Below are 21,428 nucleotides of genomic sequence, written 5' to 3'. Positions count from 1 at the left end.
TTGCAGAGGAGGTGATGCTTGCAGAGGATAATAAGAATTCAGGACCATCAGCTCTTGATGGTAAGTCTGGAAAGATGGCCCAATGGTTATATTGTCTTTACACCACTACATAGTTTACAATTAATCTGTCTGTACTGGATTTATGGGATTCTATTTTACACCCATGAATATCTGAATAGATTCATTATCATCTGCTTGTCCTCTAAAACTGTCAACCACACGCTGTAAACATAACTATAACATAGGCCTACATTGAAACATATAATTCGTAGAAAACATGTCATTTTGTATGAATTGTTAATTTATTAATGTCATAGTACCCTATGCACTGTGCATGATGCATAGATAACATTGTATTACGTAGGTAAGTGCTAGGGAGAAAGAAAAAGTGTTGTTGATTCTCAGTCAATTTCAGTCTCTCCTGAAGTATTAAATGTATACATTTTGTCTCATTGAGTGTTGGAACGTACAGTACTATCTGTTTGGTTGACTGTGACAGTAATTTACTTTCTCAAAAATAGTGTTTTGAGAAGTTTTGTCTCCCAAGACTTTAAACGTGTATGTTATCCTGTATGAATACAGTGCATTCAGAAATTGTTCAGACCCCTTGACTTTTTCCACATTTTGTTACGTTACAGCCTTATTCTAAAATGGATTAAATTGTTTTTTCCCCTCATCAATCTACGCACAATACCTCATAATGACAAAGCAAAAACAGGTTTTTCATTTTTTTGCATATCTATTAAAAAACCCTGGAAATATCACATTTACAAAAAGTATTCAGACGCTTTACTCAGTACTTTGTTGAAGCACCTTTGGCAGCGATTACAGCCTTGAGTCTTCGTGGGTATGACGCTACAAGCTTGGCACACCTGTATTTGGGGAGTTTCTCCCATTCTTCTCTGCAGATCCTCTCAAGCTCTGTCAGGTTGGATGGGGAGTGTCGCTGCACAGCTATTTTCAGGTCTCTCCAGAGATGTTAGATTGGGTTCAAGTCCGGGCTCTGGCTGGGCCACTCAAGGACATTCAGAGACTTATCCCGAAGCCACTCCTGCATTGCCTTGGCTGTGTGCTTAGGGTCGTTGTCCTGTTGGAAGTTGAACCTTCACCCCAGTCTGAGGTCCTGAGCTTTCTGGAGCAGGTTGCCATCAAGGATCTCTCTTTACTTTGCTCCGTTCATCTTTCCCTCGATCCTGACTAGTCTCCCAGTCCCTGCCGCTGAAAAACATCCCCACAGCATGATGCTGCCACCACCATGCTTCACCGTAGGGATGGCGCCAGGTTTACTCCAGACGTGACTCTTGGCATTCAGGCCAAAGAGTTCAATCTTGGTTTCATCAGACCAGAGAATCTTGTTTCTCATGGTCTGAGAGTCTTTAGGTGCCTTTTGGGAAACTCCAAGCGGGCTGTCATGTGCCTTCTACTGAGGAGTGGCTTCCGTCTGACCACTCTAGCATAAAGGACTGATTGGTGGAGTGCTGCAGAGATGGTCCTTCTGGAAGGTGCGCCCATCTCCACAGAGGAACTCTGGAGCTCTGTCAGAGTGACCATCGGGTTCTTGGTCACCTCCCTGACCAAGGCACTTCTCCCCCGATTGCTCAGTTTGCCCGGGCGGCCATCTCTAGGAAGAGTCTTGGTGGTTCCAAACTTCTTCCATTTAAGAATGATCGAGGCCACTGTGTTCTTGGGGACCTTCAATGATGCATAAATGTTTTGGTACCCTTCCCAGGTCTGTGCCTCGACACAATCCTGTCTCGGAGCTCTACGGACAATTCCTTCGACCTCATGGCTTGGTTTTTGCTCTGACATACTCTGTCAACTGTGGGACCTTATATAGACAGTTGTGTGCCTTTCCAAATCATGTCCAATCAATTGAATTTACCACAGGTGGACTCCAATCAAGTTGTGAAAGCATCTCAAGGATTATCAATGGAAACAGGATGCAACTGAGCTCAATTTCGAGTCTCATAGCAAAGGATCTGAATACTTATGTAAATAAGGTATTTCAGTTTTTTGTTTTTATAAATTTGCAAACATTTCTAAAAACCTGTATTCGCTTAGTCATATTGGGGTATTGTGTGTAGATTGATGATCAATTTTAGAATACTTTTTTTTTGGAAGAAGTCAAGGGGTCTGAATACTTTCCGAATGCACTGTATGTCTCTGGGCTTGTGTATAATCATGATATGTACTGTATGTATACCAAATACATATTTAGAAGCACATTTTAGCTATACCTAAAATACCGTTGTTGTTGCTTCTGGTGTGGTGCACTTCAAAAACAACTTTGGTTAGGACTATTGAGGACTGTGCATGCTGTACCCCCAAAAGCAATCATCTTAACCTACCAGACATATCAGACACACACTTACACAAAGTTATGACCATATCAAGTGAAGCATGATTTTTCCCCCCCCAACAAACAAATCGTTTTTATTAAATGTTGATTGACAGCTCCCACGAGGCTGTCTGAATGGAATACAAGCGGTAACCATGGTGAGGAACAATTTATATTCTACACTTCCTTGCCACCTTTTGTTCCTTTGCAACAACTGAGTCTGACATGAACGCTAAAATAGACCCAGCTATTGTTCCACAAACCCACTTACAAATAAACCACGAGCCATTCTGACCTCCAAAAATAAAATTTGCCACCAGAGAACAAAAAGTAGCTGTAAATGCAGAAGATGCAATAGCTTTGATTAAGGAGTGCGCCGATGTTGCCTTAGCAACTGAAATGAAATGACCGGGTGCAGCCAGTGTGTGCCTCGTGCAAACACTCCTATTGGTTCAGTGGCTTATTAAAAGGGGGAAAGTCTAGGTAAATATGAATAAATCAATTAGATTTGTACCAAAAGGTGGTGAGGGTGTAGGAGAATTGGATGGAGGAACAGCTCAACTCACCCTGATAATTCATTGTATTTTCCGCTTCAGGGACATATAGAATTAGATGTGTGCCTCAAAACCGCTCTTTAGAATGATATGGCTAAAATTAGACATTGCACCAGTGATCTCCATATAAACTTACTGTGAGCATGGGCTATAGCCGAGAGAATAGAACCAACAACAACAACAATTAGTTGTAGTTTAGTCGGGTTCATCATTCTGCATATTTTATTAACATCATGTTGCTGTAATCTCTTACCCATGTGTACTAAAGGCATCTGTTTGTGCTCTTGTTTTACAATACCCAAAGCACCGAACACAGTGGCATGCAAATGCATTTGTTATTTTCACTATTCTCTTCTCACCTCATTAGTAATGCCGTCATGATCTTGTATATCTACTTGTGTGTGTCCTGACACATTCTCTGTGCTGGAGTGTCATAAATGTTGTGTTTTGTGTGGGCTTTCTGCGGGCTGACATTGTGAAACCTTTGGCTGCAGTGCTGAAGAGGGCCACAATCAAGAGGAGAGGACTGGACCAGCAGTATGGTGACATCTCTTCTGTGGGTGAGTGTGTGTGTGTGTGTGTGTATGTACATAGGCAATGAAAAGAGCAATGGTTCGTAGCTAACACCCTGAATGGTTGAATGATCTGCCAGCAGGCACCCCCTCCATATTAGACTCTGTCAGTACAGAGGAGGAGATTGTCATTGGCGTATTGGGAATAAACTGGAAATGGCAGCTCATTATTTCCAGACATCATTACATGTTACAGTCAGGGGCTAAGCTAAATAGATGAGAAGGACTCTCCCCTCTAGGCATCCCGATGGCCAGAGCCAGCATCAGAAGTGCTAAAAGAGGACCCATGGCTTATTTGAAGCGTAAGGAGCGTCTGCTGCGTATCTCTATCCGCCGCATGGTGAAGACACACATCTTCTACTGGACCGTACTGGGCCTGGTGGCCCTCAACACACTCTGTGTTGCCATCGTCCATCACAACCAGCCCCACTGGCTGTCTGTGTTCCTCTGTAAGTCACACACACACACACACATACACGGGTACGTACCATCATCTCCATCCAAAATAAATCAAGTGGGGTGACGTTAATCTTTGCAATGTTTGTTTCCTACTATGTTTATGAGGGTTGTTGTTGTTCGTATTTCAGACTATGCAGAGTTCCTCTTCCTGGGTCTGTTTCTCACTGAGATGTGTTTAAAGATGTACAGCCTGGGACCCAGACTCTACTTCCACTCCGCCTTCAATCGCTTCGACTGCGGAGTGAGTGCTTTTATTTTTATCCTTCGTCCCTAACCAACATGGAGAGACCATGCCAGAGGGAAAGACAGGGAAATAGATTGTAACATTGCCCCCATTATGAGGGAGTGAGAGGAAATGCTTTACTTACAACAATGGGTGGTGACTTAAAGACTTTTGAATGAAATTAACACTGATGGGCATAATTTAGTTAATGAAGTGCAGTAAATGTATCTGCTCTGTTTCTGTCACCTCTGGTAATGGCTAGATGGGATACAGCTTTTGTCAAAGGGATGACAAAAGTTGCATGTTCGTTTCGCATCGGGAGATTTTTTGAATTTGAACTAACCCTAACCCTTTTCCTAACCTTAACCTAATTCTCCTAACCTGCTGTGTAAGTTCTCCTAACATGCTACGAAAAGTCAATTCTGACATAAACTGTATAGAATCTATATAAAACCGTCACCTCTGCACTCATGTGCGAACAGACATCCTTCATCTTTGTCTCTCTGTGCACTGTATGTTGAAGGCTGCTGTTGTTGTGCTGTTTCCGCTGTCAGTAATGTTGTTACTGGGTCTGTTAACAGGTGATAGTGGGCAGCATCTTTGAGGTGATGTGGGGATTCTTCAGGCCTGGAATGTCCTTTGGCATCAGTGTGCTGCGTGCTCTCCGTCTGCTGAGGATATTCAAGATCACCAAGTTAGTCCAAGGCCTCCTCACTACTCCTGCTTATTGGTTTATAACATTATTCCTGCAGTATGCAATGAGGCAATGCATTGCAAGCAGCAGGTTGGCATTTATTGTCATGAATCTTGCCCTGGAGGCAGCTCTGCAGAAGGGTCAGTAGCTGGCACAGCCACAAAGTCATAAAATCTGATTTTAAACCTAACCCTAACTCTAACCTTAACCACACTGCTAACCCTAATGCCTAACCTAACATTAAATGAAGACCAAAAAAAGCTAACCTTTGTTTTAAGGAGTCTTTACAATAATAGCCAATTTTGACATTGCGGCTGGCCCACCTAGCGGAAATCCCTCAGTTCTGCCTCCAGGGCAAGATTCATGACAATAAACGTCAACCTGCTAGCAAGCTGTCACGGTGTCAGTGTATGCGGTAGACTGAAGTCAGGCGCAGGACACAGAACTCAAGGAAAAAACGTATCTTTACTAAATCACGTAAAGAAACAAGAAGCCTCCACGCAGGGAGGAATAAACCCGCTCACCAACGACATCCGAGAACAAACAACAAACACGCACAGAACACAATGGGAGCCACAGGGTTAAATAGGGGCGGAGTAATCACAAGATGGGCAACAGGTGTGAAACAATCTGACACAACAGGTAGAACATAGAAACATAGAACATAGATCGGCAGCAGCTAGTACTCCGGTGACGACGAACGCCGAAACCTGCCCGAGCAAGGAGGAGGGGCAGCCTCGGCAGAATCCGTGACAGTACCCCCCCCCCCTGACGCGCGGCTCCAGCCGTGCGTCGACACCGGCCTCGGGGACGGCCAGGAGGACGCGGCACGGAGCGAGTGGGATGATTGCGGTGGTAATCCCTCAACATGGATGGATCAAGGATATCCCTCCTAGGAACCCAGCACCGTTCCTCCGGACCGTACCCCTCCCACTCCACGAGATACTGCAGGCCCCCCACCTGACGCCTCGAATCCAAAATGGACCGAACCGAGTACGCCGGTGCCCCCTCGATGTCCAGCGGGGGCGGAGGAACCTCCCGTATCTCATTCTCCTGGAGTGGACCAGCTACCACCGGCCTGAGGAGAGACACATGGAACGAGGGGTTAATACGATAATTAGTAGGAAGTTGTAACCTATAACATACCTCGTTCAATCTCCTCAGGACTTTGAATGGCCCCACAAACCGCCGACCCAGTTTCCGGCAGGGCATGCGAAGGGGCAGGTTTCGGGTCGAGAGCCAGACCCGGTCCCCCGGTGCATACACCGGGGCCTCACTGCGGTGGCGGTCGGCGCTCGCCTTTTGCCGCCTGATGGCCCGCTGCAGACGTACATGGGCAGCGTTCCAGGTCTCCTGCGAGCGCCGAAACCAAATCAAATCAAATCAAATTTTATTGGTCACATGCGCCGAATACAACAGGTGCAGACATTACAGTGAAATGCTTACTTACAGCCCTTAACCAACAGTGCATTTATTTTAAACAAATAAAATAAAAATAAAACAACAACAAAAAAAAAAAGTGTTGAGAAAAAAAAGAGCAGAAGTAAAATAAAGTGACAGTAGGGAGGCTATATATACAGGGGGGTACCGTTGCAGAGTCAATGTGCGGGGGCACCGGCTAGTTGAGGTAGTTGAGGTAATATGTACATGTGGGTAGAGTTAAAGTGACTATGCATAAATACTTAACAGAGTAGCAGCAGCGTAAAAAGGATGGGGTGGGGGGGCAGTGCAAATAGTCCGGGTAGCCATGATTAGCTGTTCAGGAGTCTTATGGCTTGGGGGTAGAAGCTGTTGAGAAGTCTTTTGGACCTAGACTTGGCACTCCGGTACCGCTTTCCGTGCGATAGCAGAGAGAACAGTCTATGACTAGGGTGGCTGGAGTCTTTGACAATTTTGAGGGCCTTCCTCTGACACCGCCTGGTATAGAGGTCCTATACGCTCGTCGGATGTGGCAGGGCTTGAAAACTATTACAGACTACAAAGGGAAGCACAGCCGCGAGCTGCCCAGTGATACAAGCCTACCAGATGAGCTAAACCACTTCTATGCTCGCTTCGAGGCAAGCAACACTGAAGCATGCATGAGAGCACCAGCTGTTCCGGATGACTATGTGATCACGCTCTCCGTAGCCGATGTGAGTAAGACATTTAAGCAGGTCAACATTCACAAGGCCGCAGGGCCAGACGGATTACCAGGACGTGTACTCCGAGCATGTGCTGTCCAACTGGCAAGTGTCTTCACTGACATTTTCAACATGTCCCTGACTGAGTCTGTAATACCAACATGTTTCAAGCAGACCACCATAGTCCCAGTGCCCAAGGACTCTAAGATAACCTGCCTAAATGACTACCGACCCGTAGCACTGACGTCTGTAGCCATGAAGTGCTTTGAAAGGCTGGTCATGGCTCACATCAACAGCATTATCCCAGAAACCCTAGACCCACTCCAATTTGCATACCGCCCCAACAGATCCACAGATGATGCAATCTCTATTGCACTCCACACTGCCCTTTCCCACCTGGACAAGAGGAACACCTACGTGAGAATGCTATTCATTGACTACAGCTCAGCATTCAACACCATAGTGCCCTCTAAGCTCATCACTAAGCTAAGGATCCTGGGACAAAACACCTCCCTCTGCAACTGGATCCTGGACTTCCTGACGGGCCGCTCCCAGGTGGTAAGGGTAGGTAACAACACATCTGCCACACTGATCCTCAGCACGGGGGCCCCTCAGGGGTGCGTGCTCAGTCCCCTCCTGTACTCTCTGTTCACCCATGACTGCATGGCCAGGCACGACTCCAACACCATCATTAAGTTTGCCGACGACACAACAGTGGTAGGCCTGATCACCGACAACGATGAGACAGCCTATAGGGAGGAGGTCAGAGATCTGGCCGTGTGGTGCCAGGACAACAACCTCTCCCTCAACGTGACCAAGACAAAGGAGATGATTGTGGACTACAGGAAAAAAAAGAGGACTGAGCACGCCCCCATTCTCATCGACGGGGCTGTAGTGGAACAGGTTGAGAGCTTCAAGTTCCTTGGTGTCCACATCACCAACGAACTATCATGGTCCAAACACACCAAGACAGTCGTGAAGAGGGCACGACAAAGTCTATTCCCCCTCAGGAGACTAAAAAGATTTGGCATGGGTCCTCAGATCCTCAAAAAATTCTACAGCTGCACCATCGAGAGCATCCTGACTGGTTGCATCACCGCCTGGTATGGCAACTGCTTGGCCTCCGACCGCAAGGCACTACAGAGGGTAGTGCGTACGGCCCAGTACATCACTGGGGCAAAGCTTCCTACCACTCGTCCACCGCAGGTGCCTCGATCTGGCTCTGATGCCAAGGTGCCAGGACCGGCTGATAACCTAATACACATTGGAACGGAGACAGGTTAGTAGAGGAGTGGCGGATGGAGTTCTGGGCTATCTCTGCCCAGGGGAGGTAAACCGACCACTCCCCCCGCTGGTCCTGGCAATACGACCTCAGAAACCTACCCACCTCCTGGTTGACTCTCTCCACCTGCCCGTTACTCTCGGGGTGAAATCCTGAGGTCAGACTGACCGAGACTCCCAGACGTTCCATGAACGCCCTCCAAACCCTAGAGGTGAACTGGGAACCCCGATCAGACACTATATCCTCAGGTACCCCGTTAGTGCCGGAAGACGTGTGTAAATAGGGCCTCAGCTGTCTGTAGGGCCGTAGGGAGACCGGGCAGCGGAATGAGGTGGCAGGACTTAGAAAACCGATCCACAACGACCAGGATCGGGGTGTTCCCTTGTGAGGGGGGAAGATCCGTCACGAAGTCCACCGATAGGTGGGACCATGGTCGTTGTGGAACGGGTAGAGGTTGCAATTTCCCTCTGGGCAGGTGTCTAGGAGCCTTACACTGGGCGCACACCGAGCAGGAGGAAACATAAACCCTCACGTCCTTAGCTAAGGTGGGCCACCAGTACTTCTCACTAAGACAGTGCACTGTCCGACCGATACCAGGATGACCAGAGGAGGGTGACGTGTGAGCCCAATAGATCAACCGATCGCGAACATCAAGCGGTACGTACACACGACCCTCTGGACACTGAGGATGAGTGGGTTCGTTGCGCAATGCCCGCTCGATCTCCGCGTCAACCTCCCACACCACCGGTGCCACCAGACTCCCCTCTGTGTCATACAGTCGGGACAGAGCATCTGCCTTAGCGTTCTGGGAACCTGGCCTGTAAGAAAGGGTGAAAACAAAACGGGTGAGAAACATGGACCACCTTGCCTGGCGAGGGTTTAACCTCCTCGCTGCCTGGATGTACTCCAGATTGCGGTGGTCAGTCAAAATGAGAAAAGGGTGTTTAGCCCCCTCAAGCCAATGTCTCCACGCTTTCAGAGCTTCGACCACAGCCAACAGCTCCCAGTCCCCCACATCATAGTTGTGCTCCGCCGGGCTGAGCTTCTTCGAAAAGAAGGCACAGGGGCGGAGTTTAGGTGGCATACCCGAGCGCTGAGACAGTACAGCGCCTATTCCAGCCTCGGACGCATCCACCTCAACCGTGAAGGCTAAAGAGGGGTCCGGATGAGCCAGCACTGGAGCCGAGGTAAACAGGTCTTTCAGATGACTAAAAGCCCTGTCCGCCTCCGCTGACCACCGCAGACGCACCGGCCCCCACTTCAGTAACGAGGTAATGGGAGCTGCTACCTGACCAAAGCCCCGGATAAATCTCCGGTAGTAATTAGCAAAACCCAAAAATCGCTGCACCTCCTTTACCGTGGTTGGAGTCGCCCAATTACGCACGGCCGAAATGCGGTCACTCTCCATCCTCACCCCTGACGCGGACATATGGTACCCCAAGAAAGAGATGGACTCCTGGAAGAACAGGCATTTCTCTGCCTTAGCATACAGGTCATGCTCCAACAGTCTTCCAAGCACCTTACGCACCAGGGACACATGCTCGGCCCGTGTAGCGGAGTATATAAGGATGTCATCAATATACACCACTACCCCTTGTCCGTGCAGGTTCCTGAAAATCTCATCCACAAATGATTGGAAAACTGAGGGAGCATTCATTAACCCGTATGGCATGACCAGATACTCAAAATGTCCAGAGGTGGTACTAAATGCCGTCTTCCACTCATCTCCCTCACGGATATGCACTAGGTTGTACGCGCTCCTGAGATCCAATTTAGAGAAAAAGCGTGCCCCGTGCAATGATTCCGTCATACTAGCTATCAGAGGTAATGGATAGCGGTACTTGATGGTAATCTGATTTAGGCCACGGTAATCAATGCACGGGCGTAACCCACCATCTTTCTTCTTCACAAAAAAGAAACTCGAGGAAACGGGTGAAGTGGATGGCCGAATGTATCCCTGCCTCAGAGATTCGGTGACATATGTCTCCATAGCCGCCTTCTCCTCCTGAGACAAAGGATACACGTGACTCCGGGGAAGTGCAGCTCCTACCTGGAGATTTATCGCACAATCCCCCGGACGATGGGGTGGTAATTTAGTCGCCCTCTTTTTACTGAAGACGATAGCCAAATCGGCATACTCGGATGGAATGTGCATGGTGGAAACCTGGTTTGGACTTTCCACCGAAGTTGCCCCCAAGGAAACTCCTAAACACCTCCCTGAACACTGACTGGACCATCCCTTGAGAGCCCTCTGTTGCCATGAAATCGTGGGGTCATGAATGGCTAACCAGGGAAGTCCCAACACCACAGGATGCGCAGGAGAATCAATCAGATAGAGGCTAATCCTCTCCTCATGACCCCCCTGCGTCATCATTAGCAGTGGAGCGGTGACCTCCCTGATTATGCCCGACCCTAACGGGCGACTATCTAATGCGTGAACAGGGAAAGGTTTATCAACAGACACTGTGGGAATCCCTAGGCTACGTGCATACTGGCGATCAATAAAATTCCCAGCCGCGCCTGAATCTACTAGCGCCTTATGCTGGGAATGGGGAGAAAATTCTGGAAGCATAATGTCGATACACATATTAGCAACAGGGAACTCTGAGTTAGTCAGGTGCCTACTCACCTGAGACGGTCGACCAGTGCTCTGCCTGCTGCCTCGACCTCCTGAGAACCCTCCCCTGCACCGATCAGCAGTGTGTCCTCTGCGGCCACACTTGGTGCAGGGGACAGTCTCTCTCCCAGTCTCCCTACCTGCAGCACCTCCGAGCTCCATGGGGGTATGCTCGGAGGTGCTGGGGGATGGAATGGACAGACCCCCATCAGAACGTCCGCGGGCTGCCAACAGGTTATCCAACCTGATGGACATGTCCACCAGTTGGTCCAGGTTGAAATTGGTGTCCCTGCAGGCCAGTTCCCGACGGACGTCCTCCCCTAAGCTACAACGATAGTGGTCGATAAGGGCCCGCTCATTCCATCCTGCGCTGGCTGCTAAAGTCTTAAACTGCAGCGCAAAATCCTGCGCGCTCCTCATCTCCTGTCGTAGGTGGACCAGACGTTCTCCCGCCGCTCTCCCCTCAGGTGGATGATCGAATACCGCCCGGAAGCGGCGGGTGAAATCCTCGTAGCGGACAGTTCTCGAGTCTATATTTCCCCACTCTGCGTTTGCCCACTCAAGCGCCTTCCCCAATAGACAGGAGATGAGGGCGGACACGCTCTCGTATCCCGAGGGCGCCGGGTGAATGGTGGCCAGGTAGAGCTCTACCTGGAGGAGAAATCCCTGGCACCTGGCAGGTGTAACGTCATATGTCCTCGGGAGCGAGAGCCGAATTCCCCTGGACCCAGGTGGCGAAGTGGTAGCCAGTGTAGCAGGTGGTGGTGTGGTTGGACATGGTGAAGGGATACCACCTCTCTCAATTCGCTCCATCATCTGGAACACTTGTTCCATCGTAGCACAGAGATTCTGGAGTATCGTCCCTTGACGTTGGACTCGTTCCTCCATCGTCTCGGTAGATCCAGTCGTTCCTGCTGACTCCATAGAGGTGCGTGTTTCTGTCACGGTGTCAGTGTATGCGGTAGACTGAAGTCAGGAGCAGGACACAGAACTCAAGGAAAAAATGTATCTTTACTAAATCACGTAAAGAAACAAGAAGCCTCCACGCAGGGAGGAATAAACCCGCTCACCAACGACATCCGAGAACAAACAACAAACACGCACAGAACACAATGGGAGCCACAGGGTTAAATAGGGGCGGAGTAATCACAAGATGGGCAACAGGTGTGAAACAATCTGACACAACAGGTAGAACATAGAAACATAGAACATAGATCGGCAGCAGCTAGTACTCCGGTGACGACGAACGCCGAAACCTGCCCGAGCAAGGAGGAGGGGCAGCCTCGGCAGAATCCGTGACACAAGCACTGGCCCTTAAGTATCAATGTCCTAGATTATGAGGTTGCTGGGTGTTACGTCAGTGTGATGTTGGTAGCCTCCTGCTAGGGATAAGATATGTTCATTGCAAGGCTGGCGACAAATCAATTGAAACCCTCACAATAACAAAATTGATACATTTTTAATTAATTGATTGTCTCTTATTTTGGCTGAATTCAAATGGTACTAATCCCGCCTCTGGTTGTTTGTGATTGAAAGGTACTGGGCGTCACTGAGGAACCTGGTGGTATCCCTGATGAATTCTATGAAGTCCATCATCAGCCTCATTTTCCTCCTCTTCCTCTTCATCCTGGTCTTTGCTCTGCTGGGCATGCAGCTCTTTGGTGGCAGGTACTGTACCGTAGAGACAAGGACAAACTACCATTGCATGTCTATCAGGTCAAGTCTAATCGCAACCTATGATGGATACTGGCAGTCGATGTAATCAAAGTGGATGTATTACAACTGATTGTTTGGTTTGTGTCATCATGCCGTCATACTTCTTGTGATAAATTAGATTTTACAGTGTACATTTTCATCCACTGTTGCACATTTCGAAACACCCTGACAGGGCTCAGTCTTGCCCTAGCAGATTCTGTCACACATCTAGTCTTAGCTGTTGTGCAGCTATGTTCCTACGGGTAAAGGACTGTTTCTGGGAAACTGTCACTTCAATGAATGCAGTGCATAGAGACGGATATTGCCTGGCCACTGGAATAGAGAAAAGAAAACAGACCTTGGAAAAAGTCACACTTCTATTATCCAGAAAAGTTTTCTCTCTCTGGGAAGAAAAAATAATTTAAAATCCTGGCTCAACTCGATGTCCTCTCTGTCTTCCTTTTTCAATGCAGGTTCATCTTTGAAGACTACACTCCTACAAACTTTGATACTTTTCCTGCAGCCATTATGACTGTATTTCAGGTCTGGCCCAACTCAATTGTTTTGATTGAGTAAAGTATTGTGTTTTTGATTTAGGAAGCGATCCGTACGATTGACAGGAATCAAAGCTTTGCATGTGGAAATCTTACATTGCACCTTGGATTGTCATGAACCTACAGATTATCTACATATATCTCCTGTCTGAATGCTGGGGTGTGTGGTATGCCTTATCTAGATCCTGACAGGAGAAGACTGGAATGAGGTGATGTACAATGGGATCCGCTCCCAGGGAGGAGTGAAGTCAGGAATGTGGTCCTCCATATACTTCATTGTGCTCACACTCTTTGGTAACTGTATCCTTTCTCAGACAGAAAATAACTTTCCGGACTGTAGATGTGAGATGTCTGATGTGTGGATTCTGTAGATTAAGGTCCTTGACATGACTGTGACCAGACACACTGTTGAATGTTTTCTTGGCCATCGCTGTGGACAATCTGGCCAATGCCCAGGAACTAACCAAGGTGAAATCTCCTTTCAAGAATGTACTAGTCTTCTCATAACTGAAGATGATAGCTGCTCTCAACAGCATCTGTGATTTTTTAAAATTCTGTTCTATGCAATCTTATATCTAGGTTGAAGAGGACGAAGAAGCTGCTTTCAATCAGAAACATGCGCTCCAGAAAGCAAAGGAAGTAGGGGCCATGTCTTCCCTGATGTCATCAGAGTAAGTTGTGTGGTTACCCCTGCTGCCTGTTCCCCTTCCTCTCTGTCTCCCTCAGGACTCTAACAGACTGCTAACTAACAGTACTAACACTGTGTAGTCTCACCAGGGGCTGCTGCTGCAGCACAGCCAACATTGAAGGACAGGAGGGATTGAGGCTGAGAAAGTTTCACTATGGGCAATTTTCTTACGTAGTGCTATGCCTTGGAATTAGGTTTTTGCAAATGGACAGGGAAATTTGTCTTGCAATGCATTAGAGCCCGAGGTTTGAGCTAGATTCGATTATAGTTTGTGTTACTGGTACATTATAGTTGATTTAGTTTGTTTTATCTAGGTACAGGCTACTGTACGTGGAGCTGTATTATGGAGCCCCAGACAGTCATAGAGCCCTTCATAATGACGTTCGTATCACCATGGCTACCAGCAGGCTTCCTAGTATCTGCAGGGATGAGCCTATACCGTCGTCATAGAGACAGCATTACTGGCATCCAAATTATTGTATCATTCCCATGAGAGAAATTTACTGCAGTACTTAGGCTCCTTCATTTTCACAAGACTGATTTTTTTGTAACCATTATGTTTTTAGAAGAATTACCAAGTATCAGGAAGGGTATGGGTTACATACATCTGGACATGCCATTTGGGTTACAAGAGACGAGTCATAAAGTAATGTTATTTAATCAAAGCTCACAATATTGATTTCCTATATGGATGGTCTGCCTCACCGAGCTTACAGGACTCCCAGTCTGTCTGGTGGAAATGCATGTACATGCGCATGGTGTAGCATAGAGAGAGAGAGTGTGCATGTTGGAAATGAACAGCATATTGCATGGGCATTCAAACCACATGAGCGGAAAAAGGCATTTTTAAATGTTACATGATTAAAAATGTTGGTCTCATGCTGTGCAGCATTAGTTCTCCTTGGCATTACGTTAGTACAGCAGGAGTAGATGTTAGTAGAGCTTTGGATGCTACAAATTTAACCAGTTCTATTCATTTCTTATGCAGAATTAACAAACATAATGTTCATCTAGATTTATCCAGGTTGAGGCATACGGATGGATCTGTGATTTTTGCAGGATACCTTAGTATAAACCATCTGACATATTCAGGGTCAGGCACTTGTCGAATCACATCGATGAGATTTAAATAGCATAGAGTTTCCCAGTGTCTGTGTTTGGAAAACAGTCAGAATTTTGGTTGCATTGCATCATGTCTGTGATGTTTGGGGTGAAATGCTGTGACCCGTCTTCCTTCCGGGGGCTCTTACACAACTGACCTTCAGAGCATGATGATGATGTTATTGACTAAGTGAATAGGGTTGCAGCTTGTCTGTGACTTCTGATACCGTAGACCTTTGGGGAGCGGAGGGTGCATGTCTCTCTCTGACCAGCATGACCAATGTGACCCTGGCACAACATTGGGGAGGAAATCTGCACACAAAATGCAAACTGATATTGGTTGCTTTGCCTAAACAATATGTCTCTGCTATGTTTGTGCCAATGAAGTCCATTTCTGTGTTTTATTCCTGTGCCATACTGTATCTCTGAATGTCTTTAACATTTCAAACTTCCTGAATATGTTATATGTTGCACCTGTTGATGTTGATGTTGTTCTTACTGTTCTAATACTGCTACCATCCTGTTTGTCATGTGGCGCTTTGCCTTCCTGGAGGCACACACCAAAACATTTAGGCATTATTCATTTGTTTGAATAATTATAAATAAGGATTATACTACCTGGTAATACAGAGAATAATTATTTTGTCTATACAGAAAAACAGTAGATTTATAGACTGATATTGGTCCACTCAAATTGACAATGGCCTCTGTAGAGTCTTGCGTTTTGGACTGTGTCTCAGGGTCTGTTTTGTCTCTGCTCACAAAAGCACTAATGTCTTGTTTTCAACCAATCGCTTATTGATAACACGGACCACACAAGAGTACAAGTACGAGTAAGTATTAACACTGTCTGTTCATTTCAATTTCAAAACAAACTGCCTGATTTTCTTAACTGGGTAAATGTTCTGTTCTCATTTTATTACATTCCTTGTTTTACTTCCATAATCTTACAGTATTTGGCTCTGCATTTTATATCAGTTCCACTGGTTTCTACATCTCCCACTTTCCTTATACTGTAGTTATTACAACTTCCTAGTTACATTTTGCTTAATTTACCACATAACATCTTCATTGATCCAGTAAATTGTTTTCCCTTATAAATGCTTAATTAGAATTCTGGATCTTATTTACCAAGCTTTGAAAATCAGACTGGATTGCCTTTTCTCGAATGTGTTCCAACTGCTCACTGGTTTTGTACAAATGTTTTATTTATAAGTGTATATTTCACAAACATTTGTACACAAGCAAGTAGAATAAATTCAAAAGCAATTCGAACACATTTTGGAATTGATTTCAAATGAAAAGTAGCGCTTACAGCATTCAGTGTATATCACTGTTATAGACAAGTACTGTGTTGCTATCTCCCTTACTGCTCATCCTGACAGTGTTGTTGTCCTCTCTCCCAGCAGGAGGAGGAGACCCTACCTGTACAGGAAAAGAGCAATACACAGGAGCCGGCCTGCCTACTCTCTGGAGAAGGCTGAGAGCCTCGCCGAGGGGCCCCCCTGCCCGCCACTGAATTCCTCTAACTCTTTCATGTCCAGGAGGGAGAGGAGTAGACGGATGACCATGTCTGTGTGGGAGCAGAGAACCAGTCAACTGCGCAGGCACCGGCAGATGTCCAGCCGAGAGATCCTCTTCAGCAGCCCCAGTGATGAGCAGGAAGCGCCCCCTGGCTGCCCCCACCACCTCAAAGCCACAGGCACACCCACAGGCAGCCTGAAGCTGGCTGATCCCACAGCTGACCCTACAGCCTTCACAGCTGAGCCCCCCAAGCCCATGGACATGCCCCTAGAGGAACCAGCCTTGTCCATGGGTGTTCCTGAGCCCCCCTTATCCAGCCCTTTAGCAGAGCCACCCATACCCACTGACACGCCCCTGCCTGACCCCCCCACGTCCACAGCTGTGTTCATACCGGAGCCTACAGAATCTGAGCCATGCCCCGAGGGCAAGCTTGGCATCCCCAACCACTGCCACCAAGGCCTCAATGGCCGCTGGAGCCCCAGGTTGAATCGGGAGAGAAGGCAGAGAGCGGTGCGTAAGTTCCGCCCTCCTGCTAGTGACACACTGACCACTGACATGGCAGGCATGAGGCTCAGGAGGCCACAGGGCACAGGGCACCGTGAGGCTCAGGCTGGGGCCAGAGGTCTGGACTCGCCTCAGTCGGAGGGCAGCAGTCGCTGTGTCAGCATGGAGAGGAAGACCCCAGAGGACCCAGTGGAGGAGGTGAGGAAAGACGGTAACGAGGGAGAAACCAGCCAGCCTTCTGAGACCAGGGAGGCTGAACACAGGTGAGGAAAAGCTCACACTGATATACAGCTAGTTCTGTTAGTTCAATACATAGTAGACTGTTTGTATAGTATTCTGTAGACTTTGTTTGTAAAGTGTTAATAGTCAATATTCTCCTATTTTCAATGTATCAGACTTCAGGGTGCCATTAATACAAATCCCCAGTGAATCCAGACTCAGAGCCTAGATGTTGTCCCTTGTCCCTCTGCTCCTCAACAGACAGGGGGACCCTGACCAGACTGGGGGTCCTGAGCTGCAGAACAGGGAGGAGGGTCCACAGTCAGAACCACCCACCCTGCAGCCATCTCAGGCTGCAGTACTGGAGCTACCAGAGGGACCCACAGGAGACAGTGAGACCGATAGCAACGCCACCACTCTGAATCAGTCCCCTCTGAGCTCCAGTATCGCCATCGAGGTGACCGATGTTCAGTTGTCACTAGAGCTCACCCCCATCACAGGTAAAATCATCAAGGGTGTCCTTATTCTATCACATAATTATTATGTACATTCAGTATACTCTAATCACATTCAAAATAGTTCTGCTGAGAGGTGTATGAAAACCTTGGGGGGTTGGAGATACAGTGCATTCTGAAAGTATTCAGACCCCTTGACCTTTTCCACATTTTGTTACATTACAGCCTTATTCTAAAATTGCTTAAATTGTTTTTTTCCTAATCAATCTACAGTGAGGGAAAAAAAGTATTTGATCCTGTGCTGATTTTGTACGTTTGCCCACTGACAAAGAAATGATCAGTCTATAATTTTAATGGAAGGTTTATTTGAACAGTGAGAGACAAAATAACAACAAAAAAATCCAGAAAAACGCATGTCAAAAATGTTATGAATTGATTTGCATTTTAATGAGGGAAATAAGTATTTGACCCCCTCTCAATCAGAAAGATGTCTGGCTCCCAAGTGTCTTTTATACAGGTAACGAGCTGAGATTAGGAGCACACTCTTAAAGGGAGTGCTCCTAATCTCAGTCTGTAACCTGTATAAAAGACACCTGTCCACAGAAGCAATCAATCAATCAGATTCCAAACTCTCCACCATGGCCAAGACCAAAGAGCTCTCCAAGGATGTCAGGGACAAGATTGTAGACCTACACAAGGCTGGAATGGGCTACAAGACCATCGCCAAACAGCTTGGTGAGAAGGTGACAACAGTTGGTGCAATTATTCGCAAATGGAAGAAACACAAAATAACTGTCAATCTACTTCGGCCTGGGGCTCCATGCAAGTCCTCACCTCGTGGAGTTGCAATGATCATGAGAACGGTGAGGAATCAGCCCAGAACTACACGGGAGGATCTTGTCAATGATCTCAAGGCAGCTGGGACCATAGTCACCAAGAAAACAATTGGTAACACACTACGCCGTGAAGGACTGAAATCCTGCCGCGCCCGCAAGGTCCCCCTGCTCAAGAAAGCACATATACAGGCCCGTCTGAAGTTTGCCAATGAACATCTGAATGATTCAGAGGAGAACTGGGTGAAAGTGTTGTGTTCAGATGAGACCAAAATCGAGCTCTTTGGCATCAACTCAACTCGCCGTGTTTGGAGGAGGAGGAATGCTGTCTATGACCCCAAGAACACCATCCCCACCGTCAAACATGGAGGTGGAAACATTATGCTTTGGGGGTGTTTTTCTGCTATTGGGACAGGACAACTTCACTGCATCAAAGGGACGATGGACGGGGCCATGTACTGTCAAATCTTGGGTGAGAACCTCCTTCCCTCAGCCAGAGCATTGAAAATGGGTCGTGGATGGGTATTCCAGCATGACAATGACCCAAAACACACGGCCAAGGCAACAAAGGAGAGGCTCAAGAAGAAGCACATTAAGGTCCTGGAGTGGCCTAGCCAGTCTCCAGACCTTAATCCCATAGAAAATCTGTGGAGGGAGCTCAAGGTTCGAGTTGCCAAACGTCAGCCTCGAAACCTTAATGACTTGGAGAAGATCTGCAAAGAGGAGTGGGACAAAATCCCTCCTGAGATGTGTGCAAACCTGGTGGCCAACTACAAGAAACTTCTGACCTCTTTGATTGCCAACAAGGGTTTTGCCACCAAGTACTAGGTCATGTTTTGCAGAGGGGTCAAATACTTATTTCCTTCATTAAAATGCAAATCAATTTATAACATTTTTGACATGCGTTTTTCTGGATTTTTTTGTTGTTATTCTGTCTCTCACTGTTCAAATAAACCTACCATTAAAATTATAGACTGATCATGTCTTTGTCAGTAGGCAAACATACAAAATCAGCAGGGGATCAAATACTGTTTTCTCTCACTGTACACACAATACCCCACAATGACAAAGCAAACACAGGTTTTTAGAAAGGTTTTCAAATTTATAAAAAATGAAAAAATGAAATATCACATTTACATAAGTATTCAGACCCTTTACTCAGTACTTTGTTGAAGCACCTTTGGCAGCGATTACAGCCTCAAGTCTTCTTGGGTATGATGCTGCAAGCTTGGCACACCTATATTTGGGGAGTTTCTCCCATTCTTTTCTGCAGATCCTCTCAAGTTCTGTCAGGTTGGATGGGGAGCGTCGCTGCACAGCTATTTTCAGGTCTCTCCAGAGATGTTCTATTGGGTTCAAGTCTGGGCTCTGGAAGGGCCACTCAAGGACATTCAGAGACTTGTCCCAAAGCCACTCCTGTATTGTCTTGGCTGTGTGCTTAGGGTCGTTGTCCTGTTAGAAGGTAAACCTTCGCCCCAGTCTGAGGTCCTGAGCGCTCTGGAGTAGGTTTTCATCAAGGATCTCTCTGTACTTAGCTCCTTTCATCTTTCCCTTGATCCTGACTAGTCTCCCAGTCCCTGCCGCTGAAAAATATCCCCACAGCATGATGTTGCCACCACCATGCTTCACCGTAGGGATGGTGCCAGGTTTCCTCCAGACGTGACACTTGGCATTCAGGCCAAAGAGTTCAATCTTAGTTTCATCAGACCAGAGAATCTTGTTTCTCATGGTCTGAGAGTCCTTTAGGTGCCTTTTGGCAAACTCCAAGCGGGCTGTCATGTCCCTTTTACTGAGGAGTGGCTTCTGTCTGGCCACTCTAGCATAAATTCTGATTTGTGGAGTGCTGCAGAGATGGTTGTCCTTCTGGAAGGTTCTCCCATCTCCACAGAGGAACTCTGGAGCTCTGTCAGAATGACCATCGGGTTCTTGGTCACCTCCATGACTAAGGCCCTTCTCCCCCAATTGTTCAGTTTGGCTGGGTGGCCAGCTCTAGGAAGAGTCTTGGTGGTTCCAAACTTCTTCCATTTAAAAATGATGGAGGTCACTGTGTTCTTTGGGACCTTCAATGCTGCGGAAATGTTTTGGTACCCTTCCCCAGATCTGTACCCCGACACAATCCTGTCTCGGAGCTCTACGGACAATTCCTGGCTTGGTTTTTGCTCTGACATGCACTGTCAACTGTGGGACCTTTCCAGATCATGTCCAATAATGTCCAATCAATTGAATGTACCACAGGTGGACTCCAATCAAGTTGTAGAAACATCTCAAGGATGATCAATGGAAACAGGATGCACCTGAGCTCTATTTCGAGTCTCATAGCAAAGTGTCTGAATACTTATGTAAATAAGGTATTTCTGTTTTTTATTTTTAGTACATTTGCAAACATTTCTAAAAACCTGTTTTTGCTTTGTCATTATGGAGTATTGTGTGTAGATTGATGAGGAATTTGTTTTATTTAAACCATTTTAGAATAAGGCTTTAATGTAACAAAATGTGGAAGAAGTCAAGGGGTCTGAATACTTTCCGAATGCACTGTACCCCTGATATCACAGAATGGTACCACAATCAGAGCAGCACACCCACACTCTCCACCTCTTCCAGGCAACAGTAAAGACGTGGAGGCATCCAAGCCTGAGAAGGACGAGGAGGAGGTGGCCAGCCCAGTCAATACTGTCACACCTGACAGCATGTTCATCTTCAAACCTGGCAACCCGTAAGTCTCCCTCTGCTCCTCTCTGCTCCTCCTATTACATCATCATCACCATCATCCTTACCATCATCTTAATACCATCATTCTCACCATCATCCTTACCATCATCTTAATACCATCATTCTCACCATCATCCTTACCATCATCTTAATACCATCATCCTCACCATCATCCTTACCATCATCTTATTACCATCATCCTCACCATCATCCTTACCATCATCTTAATACCATCATTCTCACCATCAAACACAGGCATGATAGAGATATAGAAACAAAACACCTGT

At 46.9% G+C, this 21,428-nt stretch overlaps 1 protein-coding gene across 1 annotated transcript in view; it reads left to right on the top strand.

The window, feature by feature from the left end:
- The window catches only part of LOC311148386 (voltage-dependent R-type calcium channel subunit alpha-1E-like), a gene marked incomplete at both ends in the record, with an annotated part of 178,622 nt that overhangs the window by 131,536 nt on the left and 25,658 nt on the right, over positions 1–21,428 (top strand). The window contains 14 exons of the mRNA XM_084185342.1: positions 7–60; positions 2,455–2,496; positions 3,387–3,452; positions 3,704–3,913; positions 4,052–4,164; positions 4,728–4,840; positions 12,396–12,527; positions 13,028–13,097; positions 13,291–13,408; positions 13,509–13,576; positions 13,688–13,779; positions 16,304–17,188; positions 17,406–17,644; positions 21,034–21,145. Coding sequence (XP_084041468.1) covers positions 7–60; positions 2,455–2,496; positions 3,387–3,452; positions 3,704–3,913; positions 4,052–4,164; positions 4,728–4,840; positions 12,396–12,527; positions 13,028–13,097; positions 13,291–13,408; positions 13,509–13,576; positions 13,688–13,779; positions 16,304–17,188; positions 17,406–17,644; positions 21,034–21,145 — 2,314 coding nt within the window. The remainder of the gene's footprint in view (positions 1–6; positions 61–2,454; positions 2,497–3,386; positions 3,453–3,703; positions 3,914–4,051; positions 4,165–4,727; positions 4,841–12,395; positions 12,528–13,027; positions 13,098–13,290; positions 13,409–13,508; positions 13,577–13,687; positions 13,780–16,303; positions 17,189–17,405; positions 17,645–21,033; positions 21,146–21,428) is intronic.

Source organism: Coregonus lavaretus (assembly GCF_964263955.1).
Source record: "Coregonus lavaretus genome assembly, chromosome: 21".
Taxonomy (NCBI): Eukaryota; Metazoa; Chordata; class Actinopteri; order Salmoniformes; family Salmonidae; genus Coregonus; species Coregonus lavaretus.
Note: the sequence above shows the minus strand (reverse complement) of the source record. Positions and strands in the feature narration are given on the sequence as shown.